General features: G+C 45.6%; 1 protein-coding gene across 1 annotated transcript in view; it reads right to left on the bottom strand.

Moving 5' to 3' along the window:
• Window positions 1–627: 627 nt before the first annotated feature.
• Window positions 628–10,100, bottom strand: part of OLFM3 (olfactomedin 3) — a 16,096-nt gene continuing 6,623 nt past the window's right edge. The window contains 4 exon segments of the mRNA XM_010159778.1: window positions 628–1,437; window positions 3,181–3,287; window positions 6,531–6,750; window positions 9,324–9,350. Coding sequence (XP_010158080.1) covers window positions 760–1,437; window positions 3,181–3,287; window positions 6,531–6,750; window positions 9,324–9,350 — 1,032 coding nt within the window. The 3' untranslated portion in view covers window positions 628–759.

Raw genomic sequence — 10,100 nt, 5'->3', positions numbered from 1 at the left:
AGATTAGGGATCATGCACCTGAGAAACTGTTGGTCTGTCCTGAGAAAAACCACCTCTTTTCAGAGTTTTACCACTTTCAATCGACCCATAGCCAGAACTGCAATTAAGCTTCAATGTATTTTATAAAAAATAGTATTGGTTGACTTCCACGTCAGTGAAGAGATACAATTGCACAATGGTGGTTACAATGGTAGAAATACACACTGTCGGTAAAATGCTTGCAAGAGATTTAAAAACGTACTGTACAGCACCACATCTGAAATCGGGTGACGGCAAAGTCAATCCTACTGCGTGTCCAGTAAATGGAATTCTTAAATCTTTCTTTTGGAATAAATAAAAAAATACAATGTGCAGTATGTGTCTGACACTACTGAAATATGTCCTGAAGTTGAGCAACAGGTTAAAACCAAAAATGAGGTAAAAAAAAGACATTCATGTATTTAAGCCACCATTAGTCTCTGACTCTAAAGTAAGGCAGATCGTAATCTTTTGAACACTGTCTTTAGCCACTTCAATCCTTTTCAGTGCTTTTCAAGACAAGGTCTTGACAGACCTTGCAGAAATGCTTTTATTTCCAACAGGTCACTTCTGACAGGCTCGGCCGTATTTGAAATGCGTTATATGGTAGAAATGCCACTTTTCGTTAATGAAAAAAGAAATGTGGATTAACAGGAACCAAGAGCGGTGGATGCTTTGGAGCTGATCACAAATGACACTGCTTCGAGGGAGGGAGGTGGGGGGACGGGAAGGGAAAAAGAATTATGAGTCGTCTTCAGTTTTAATGACATGGAAAAGAGTGACATTAAAGAGGACTTGATGTCCGTTATTCCAGGCATAGAGAGCTCGATCTCTTGCGTTGTAGTCAAGCATGGATATATGGAAATACTGATTATGGAAAGGAATGTCTGTGTACTCGTAGGTGGAGGTTTTTGTGGAGTAAGAGTAGTAGACCTTGGCTCCTGTTAAGTGCGAGTTGGTGACGTACAAGGTGCCGCAGATCATGAAGGACTCTCCAGCGCTCCTCTTGGGGTAGCCTGTGCTCCAGCTCTGCAGCACCTCCAGCGTGTCCTGGTTGAGCTGGCTGATGACGATGTTGCCTGCGTTCTGGTTGGTGGCGTACACCGCCCAAAGGCCGATTTCGTCCGCCATCAGGTCTATGTCGGAGAAGCCGCCCCAGGTGTAAGGGTAGACGTTGTGAAAGCCGGCGTACTCGAGGCTGCGCTGCGCGAGCACCCGCCCCATGTCGAAGCTGTACTTGATGATGATGTTGCTCTGGTACTTGTTGAAATAGAGGGAGCCGTTGTAGACGACATGGTTGGTTCCTGCCCATTTGAAGGGAAGGTTGTATGTCCTTGACTCAGCCCCGCTGACAAAGTCTGCAATGGATTTATATTCACGGACAATTTTATTGTTAGTGTAGCCATCCATGTACCAGACCTGGAAAGAAAAAAAGGATTGGAAGTGAATGCCTGGAACGCGATCTGTGGTACGTGACCACGTATGGCATGAGGGATAGATGGCAGACAGAGAAGGAAAAGGGGTTTTGGCTTTCAAAGCACAACGTTGTCCACATTCCTGTCACAAAAGCATGAGGGTCTCCTGAATTCCTAAATCAAAACTTCCTGTCCCAGAGACCTCTCAAAATGACTGCAATGGCAGTGCCTGTGTTTTCAGGGCAATTTATCTCTGGGTTATTCAGTGTTTGGGTCTCTGCTGTATAGGACCTGCTTGAAGATATTCCCAGAGACTAATGATCGAAGAGAGATGGGAAATGGCACGTGAGCTAAGCTTGGATTTGTGCTTAGGAATAAATTTGATGGGACTTTCTTCAGCTGAACCTCTAATTGATGAAAAATAGTATACTCAGTAAAGAAACCAAATACTGGCTCCATTGATACTATAAAGTTTAGGAACCATTTTTTCTCTCAAAACAAAAGCCATACTTTAATGCTCTGTATACCATTCCTCCGTTTGTTCCTTCATGCATTTTGCCTTTTCTCCTTTTCGTTATCAAATCCTGACTGGCAAAAACCAGAGTAATTTCTGGAGATACCTTTTGTGCCGATTTCCAAAGTGGCATTAACAAAGCACTTGTGGAAGTGCCGTTTCAGGTCCCCGTCTTCCCAGCTGAGATGCTGTGAGGGATGTGGTTTGTTCTAATTCACATGCGCAGCCTCTGTCTTGCTCTAAGGGGATGGCAGTGGGGGGATGCGGGGGCTACAGGATGTGTGTGGGGGGCAGAGACGGGAGCAGGTGAGTGCCCATGGAGATGGCTCTGGAGCTGGTGCTCGGTGCTGGCAGAGGCATGTCCTCAGGAACAAAGCAGTGTTTGCTGCCCTCCTGAAGGTCCCTGGGGTCAGGGTAAACCTGCACAGACACAGCGGGCAGAGCTGCCCACCACCTGGAGCCCCTGCTGCGTGTGTGCTGCCTTGCTGCTCTCTGTTACAAAAATTAACCTCTGGGTCTCAGACAAACAAAACCCATCATTTTGACTGCAACAGCACTTTGACAGAGGGAGCATCTTCTCAGCTTGAGACCATATTGCAGCTCCAAACAATAACGTACCTCAGACCTGCGGCAGCAAGTGGTCTGAATACAGCATATATGGGGCCTAATCACAGAACAGTTTGGGTTGGGAGGACCTCAAAGCCCACCCAGTCCCACCCCCTGCCATGGGCAGGGACACCTACCACTAGACCAGGTTGCTCCAAGCCTCATCCAGCCTCATCCAGGGATGGGGCATCCACAGCTTCTCTGGGCAACCTGTCCCAGTGCCTCCCCACCCTCTCCAGGAAGAATTCCTTCCTGATGCCCAATCTAATCCTGCACAACGAGACTGTGCTGTGTTAGGGGTCATGCTCGTGGGTAAAAGGGTTGATGTTTGTGTTACTTTATTTGGGTTCTTAAAACCCTGAGCCCAATTAAATATGGTAGAAAGAAAGAAATGGTGTGGTCAGTTCAGACAGTGTATGTCACCCTGGGATGGCTGAATGAAATGGCACAAAACTTCTGGCTTTGGGTATTTTTGCACAAAACACTGATGTTTAACAGAAAAAGTTATGGAAGCAGAAGCAATATGCTTGACAGTGAAACCTCCTAGGGGAAAACATCTTTTTAAATCTGAAAATAAAGCAAGTAAAACTCCAGAAGGACACAGAGATATTCAGTTCCTTAACATACTCGGTTATTTTTCTCTGATGCTAATGGATCTGTCATCCAGGCTCCAAATCGGGTTCCGGATATCTTGATTGTAATGGGGCCTGTAATTTTCATCAATTTGCCACATGCTGAAATTAGAAAAACAAATGCATTAATGCAAATAATTACACAACTCTCCTTGACATCAGCCAGAGTACAAGACCAATTGCTCTAAGCTAAATAGCGGCTCCGGGGGATTCAGGCTTCTGTTGAAGATGGATCGTCATCTCCACGGAATGAACTTTTCTGTATCCAGCAGTCAGATACATATGTGTAAACATACAAATAAAACTCACTTGTGTATATTTTTGCTTTTATGTATTTTAAAGCACAGTTACATTTTCTGAGCATAAAGAAAAATACCACCTAGTACAATCCCTTCTGAGCAGCAGCAAGGAACATTTAATAGGGAATGCAGACACAATTTCCCCTCGCTTCTGCCCCCCACAACGTTCAGGGCAAGTCTAGAACTGACGGGTGTTTGTTTTCCACTGACCAAGGTAATAGGAAGCGTAAGGGCAGCCGGGACAAACGAGGCTGCAGGCAAAGGCCGTGCCTGCCCTGCAGTCGCACCCCCCTGGCTGTCCCGGCACTGGGGCACAGCTGAACTCGGCGAGCGTGAGAACTACTCAGCAGCCTCGGCTGTATCGCTTGGTTTATAATCCATCAGGCTGTCTCATATTAGGCTGTCTGGGAGGGAGTAGTGAGAGTCGATATGATCTTGGATGCTGACCATCCTAACAACCCAAAAATCTATATTTTAGGGGACATTAATAACACACCTATTAGCAACAAGCCCCTGGTGAAGTGCATGTTTACCAAGAGGCTCAGTATCACACAGTGTGTGATTATATGAAATAGCACGTTTGCAGAAAAGCTGCTCCATAAGGATGTAAAAAGAAGCGACATGTTTCATTAATTTCTGTAATTTAATTTAAAAATAAGTGCTCTCCATGATAGGTAGCTGTGCTGTAGTGTACAACCCCATCCGCTGGGAAATGTGGAAAAAAAGGGGGTCTGGCACTGGGAGAGAACTAATTCAGTGAAAAGAGAAGGTCACATCAAGCCTGGGTTTTCTACTTCACGTGTCTGGCAAGGAGTGCACCGTGAGACCCCGTTCCTGTCAGCGAGCAGGGGCTGAATCCTGCAAAGCCAGCACGGGGGCTGCTTGTGGGGATTCAGTCACGGCCAGGGAAGGGGAGTGCGATGGAAGTGAAGGCAACTGGGTATGAGCAGCATAGGCTGTTTTCTGGGTCGATTCAAAGACATTATTACTGACATATCTCAGCCTTTTGAAGATGCTTTGGAATTTCCCCATCTTAAAGAACCTTACAGGCTTTCTGCAGTTGGTTATCCTAGTCCGTAACTTTTATTCTGGTCCTGCAAAGGACCCGTACGTGCCAAGTGCATGTGAATTTGTGGTGTGAGCAGTCACATGCACTCCATTCCTGTGTGTGTCATTGCATGCACCCTTTGATTTGTGGACAAATGTCTCCCCAGCTTCTGCCTGAAACGGCTCTTATTCCAAAGGCAAAGGGCAAGTTTCAGTCATCAAAACTGCTGGGTTAATCATTAAACCTCACTGAAAGTAAGACAGCTGCTTACTGTATGTTAATGAGTGTGGGAAGTGTTGCCAATGCAGACGGAAAATCCATTTTACGTGGGCAGGAGAATATCAGTAATGCATTATATTGCTGAAAAACACCTGCTAGGGAGAAGAATGGAAAATAACCTACTGTGCACACTGGTGAGGTAATTATATTGTGAAATGCAACAAAATCTGCAAAGGTTCAGGCCAGATCTTGTGGCACATGGGGCCAGTCTGCCGCCTGCTGCCACCAGCTTCTGGCCACCAGGAACCAGGGACATGGTAAGTAACGCTTGAGGGGAGCCCCTGTGAATGCACCTACTCATCCCGCTGCACGAAACGTGTCTCACGCTGCAGTCACTTCACAAATCAGTGACAGGAATGTGCTGCAAAGCCACAGGAAAGGAAGATGCTCGTTAACAATGAGGTGATGACCTGTTGGTGTCCAGTGACCTTATTGGAACACTGGCTCTCAGCAAACACGGTGTGAAGTGCCTGGCTCGCTGCGGTGCAGCAGGGCGGGCAGCCCCTCCTGCCGGCTGTCAGCGCGGCGATGGGCTCTGTGTGTGCTGGGTGGAAACCAGAATCCTAACAAGTTCCTGTCTGAAGGAGTCTGTCCTGTATTTTAGTCCACCATCACTGTTATTCCTAGTGTAAAGTAAATAATTGAAGAAGCTAACCTAACCTGGGTTCTTCTCGTTCTGTTGTCTCACCAAGAGGCAGCTCCTCAAGTTAACGACCCATTCCATGTTGCGTAGCATTTAAAAGTAAACATCCCACGCTTGATAACTGGGATGCCAACAGCAGGATGGAACCTTGCAGTTGCCAATTTACTCACATCCAGTCTTAATTAGCAAGCATCTATTTCTCAGTGGGGCTGGACTGTTGGCTGTAGCAATCCAGGCTGCAAAGGTGATCCATTTGGGAGTCTGAGTGCACGGATAAGTTGGGGACGGGGGAGACTTTGGGGTGTAAAGCAGGTAGGTACTACTTATCCCTCTTTAGGCAATGGGAGCTAAGGCTGACACGTTAGGGCTATTTCAGGCTTTTAGTTTTGGTAGCCGGTTCTGAGCTCGCACTGATGTTGGGGGATGCTGAGCACTTGACGTTCCCTAACGACAGCCAGTGTGTGAGCAGCCAAGGTGCAGGCTGCCTGGGGCAAACCTCGGGCAGTGCTCAGAGTAGGCTGGTGCTGTGCTTCCTATAGAAATCATGCTTTCTTCCCTTAAATTAGGTGCAACACTTAATTATGTTGTACTGCAAATTGCAGAACGGCGTATCTCTCCTTGCGCTGACCGTGGCCGTCAGGTGTCCTAGCAAGGTGACAGGGTTATGACGTGGATGTCTCAAACCTGACTCCAGGCTGCTTCCCACTAAATGCTTTTCACACTGACACCCCAAAGCTGATCTAAGTAGCAACGCCTGCCTGAGCTTTCTGGTAAAGAATGTTTGTAGCTTGCCAACTGTTGTAAATCTCTCAGATTTTAAAGTTGCTCTGTTCTAATTTTCCATCTTAATTCTTTCTGCATACAGTGGGGCAGGTCATTATGTGATACACAGAGGTGCAGACTTAGAATGGTGTGATGGACCTCAGGTGGAGTTACTCTTGCCTTTTATGAAGGGCAACACAGGTCAGGATATAATGCAGTCTTCAACAAACCAGAAAAACCCCTTCATCTTGACATAGAGACAACCAAATATACGCAGCTGAGGGACCAAATTTGCCATGAAACAGTGAACTTACTGAGCTTTTTCATGCAGTCTCGAAGCCTGGTTTCTAAACTGAGTACACGCTGGTGTAGTTCCTCATAGTCGTAAGCACCAATTTCTTCCTGAATCCCAGTGAGGACAGCAGACAGGTTCCTAATTTCCTCCTTGAACTGGGTAATTAATTTGGCGTCGGTTTTGTATTGTTCCAGAACTGGGATCAGAGGCAGGAGCTCATCCATCTTTTCCTTCAACTCCTGTTAAGGACAATTAAATGTGCGTTAGAGCAGTTTTTCAATCCTCTAATTGTAATATTTATACCTGATAATTGAAATGAGTTGAGAATTACTGATTTTGGGTACAGATCTATTATCATAGTACTGTGGAAGTCTTGGAGACCTAAGACTTGGTGGCAGTAATACACTGTAAATACACGTACCACAAGTACCCCATTACATCAGGTGATGAGACACAACCTGTCACGTGTCTGCCTTTCCAGTGGGGGTCTCAGTCCCTGCTGAGTGTACCGGGAGAGGAGGGGGAGGCCTGAGCATGCGGTGACACCGGTGGAGGTCATGCCTGCTATACAGTGCTGCCCTACTTGGGGAGCTGGTCGTTGCATTTCACTCCTGAGAAACCCTGAATTAACTCCCCTGTGGATGCTGGACAGTGTTCAGTTCTGTCCCAGCCGCAGTGATGAAACCTCATTCTTCTCAAGTGAAAAGCCCATGGATCATAACTGCGCCATGTATCGCTCACCCTGCTGCAACACTCGGTGCCTTTGAACTCCCTCAGCTCTTTCCTGTCTGCACTGTCACAAATCAGGTTTTTGGCACGTGTGGTTCTTCACTGCCAATCCCATTTTTACACACAGATTACACAAATAAGGCAGCAGTTGGATATTGGGTTGCCCTTTCTCAGGCTTTTGCTGAGTCATACCCTTGGAGCATTTGTCTCAGGTTGTAACTCATATTGCTGCTTATCTGTCATTTCTTAATTGTTCTTTAAAATGCACTGATCAGAAGGGCTTTATTGAATTCAAAGATATTTTTGAGGTTGGTTTTTGTTTGGTTATTGTTCTGTAGAAAAACCCAACAAAGCCCTGCTGTCACAAGGTTTTCCTTTGCTGAAAAGCAGACAGGTTTGTCCCACATGTATCATCTGTATGGAGAGATTTGCATCGCTCTCTCTAATTTGAGGGAACAGCAGGACTCCCATGAGCAGATGCCAGAGGGATGTGAGGAGCTGCAAGCCGGGACAAAACCCAGGCGAAGGGTGGAAATAGAGGTTTGGCAGGTACTAGCATTAGGTGGTAATAGAGCCTGGGCTACAGAAGGGACTGAAAATCCAGGTTCTGAAGAGCAGCTGGTATAGTCAGCAGGTTAAAAGGGAAAGCAAAGGGATCTAATGGAACCCCAGGCACAAGGAAGAGGTGCACAAGCAAACGTGGTAGAGGTTAGCGTGGTCTCTGGGGCGTGTGGAGACGCACACGCAGTTTGTTACACTGCTTGGACCAACAGGTGCGATAAACAGGGCAGGACGTTTCCAAAGTAACGTGATGATGCCAAGTGCGTTTTTGCTGAGGAGATGGGAAAGAGGCTGATGGGGGAGGGCAAGGGCAGGAGGGAGTGTCAGCGTTTGAGCTGCCTGAAGATCTACCTGCGAATTTTTGCTTCTCAGACATGTTCTAAGGCAGCTCGAGAGTTCTGCAGTATCCTCGTAACCAAGCTGAAGTAGCCCTGTCGCTTGAACAATAACTTTCATATGGAGATGATCAGTTACTTCACATCAAGCCTTGTACGTGTTGTTAGGAAGTGTATTTTGTGCGCAGATCATCCTGTTAGCTAGACAATTGCATTTTAAATTACAAGCAGATACGTCGTTATGAACGGATTTGAGAGTATGAGGTGTTCTACTGGTTGTGTTCCCAAGGGGCGATTGGGTATCTCCTGCCTGGCACAAATGCCGATTTGACTGAAGCACGTCCATATGGTCAAGTGTGATCTGCATCAAATCTGTGCTCACTGGCTCTCATCAGCACGGACCCGCAGTGCTAGAGTATCTCCCTTCAGTAACGATGGTTTTGGTGTGTTCATGACTATTGGTTTCTGCCGACACTCCCTGCTTGTTGCTGTGGTGAGTGGCACAGGGACTAACCTGTACTGCCACATGGGTAGGTGGCAGATGTGTTCTGGCCCTTCATGCCTGCTCTATCCAGAATAGGTTGTTCTGTCTCAGGAAAGATAAAGCACTGGAATTTCAGTCGATCAAGTTTCAGAGAGCCAGCAGCGTATTATATCAGTCTGACCTTTTGAATTACTCTATAGTTCGACTAGCTGGAAATCTGTTTCATACTCCTGGCAAACTGTCACACTGGAGTTCACTGACTGGCCACTACAAATATAAAATATTTGAAAGGGTAGAATACTGCAGAAATCGCCTACGTCTGACATCCTGTGTCAGACATACATTGGGGTACTTTGTGCCCAAGGAAAACTATAATGAGTGCACAGAATATTTAATGTTGTTATACAAATGTGTTGTTATTTAGCCATGAGTGACGAAGGGAAAGAAGGTAGAGCTGTTTCTTACTACCTGACAATAACTGGAAGGACGTGCTCAAACTCTAAACCAAGAATGGTGACATAAAGAATAAAGTTTGTTCGTCAGATCATTAGTGTACTTAATTCCTGATATTGCTAAGACCCATTGGATACTCAGTGTTTCTGAAACATAAATTAGACCCCTTAGCTCTGTAACTGTTTAGGTTAGCACCAGTTTAGCATCAGTTAGAAAATGAAGTCTGTTTTATACGGACTTTCCTAAAAACTTAAAAATATTTATTAGTTAATGTAGTGCAATCCTCAATGTATTTTCTAGGTCCTGTCTTGCTGCATCAATTTATCAGACCCGATATTTAAAGAAGTTAAATATGCTCTAGTAACATTTTTTCCTTAAGACACGATTTTTTCCTTTCCTCAAACAGATTTTTCAGAGCACGCGATGGGATTTTGTAATCCCTGCAACCCTCCTTCCTCACAAAAAAACTGGCTTGTGGGTTTTGTTGTCATTAAAATTCCTTGGAAGTCTCTTCTTAATCACACAAAAGTGAGTGGGAATGATTGCCCTCCTCCCCGTTCCCAAATTCGAAACAGCAAACATGAAATTAGATCTTAATTGTACTGGGTAAAAATTCCAGTGGCCTGATTTATTACAGGCTTTCTTCCCTTCAGCTGCAGCGTCAGGCAAGGGTAGAAGTACGGAATTTACTAGCAGTCTGCTCTTCATTCCGTTGGATCTCCCCATTTGTCACCAGAGCTTGAATGAATATAAATTTCTTGGCATGACATGCACATTGACACAGAAAAAAACAAGAATCTGTTTACAGTGACATTTTTCTAATGACTTAATAATTAATGGTTGCTCCCTATTACAATTAAATTGACCAGAGCAGCAGATTGTCATCATAAAGGAAGATGTATTCTGCTTCCCTTCGTAAAGGCGCTCTGGTGTAAGCGTTTCAAGCTGGGTTTAGCAGTCTGTGCCCTGCTGCTTCAGACATTGCTGCCAGCAGGTCAGTGTTAAAATAAAACCTACCTGAAAATGC

Source organism: Eurypyga helias, unplaced genomic scaffold (assembly GCF_000690775.1).
Source record: "Eurypyga helias isolate BGI_N326 unplaced genomic scaffold, ASM69077v1 scaffold24879, whole genome shotgun sequence".
NCBI classification, from domain to species: Eukaryota; Metazoa; Chordata; class Aves; order Eurypygiformes; family Eurypygidae; genus Eurypyga; species Eurypyga helias.
The sequence above is the reverse complement of the archived record's forward strand: the minus strand, read 5'-3'. Positions and strand labels throughout refer to the sequence as shown.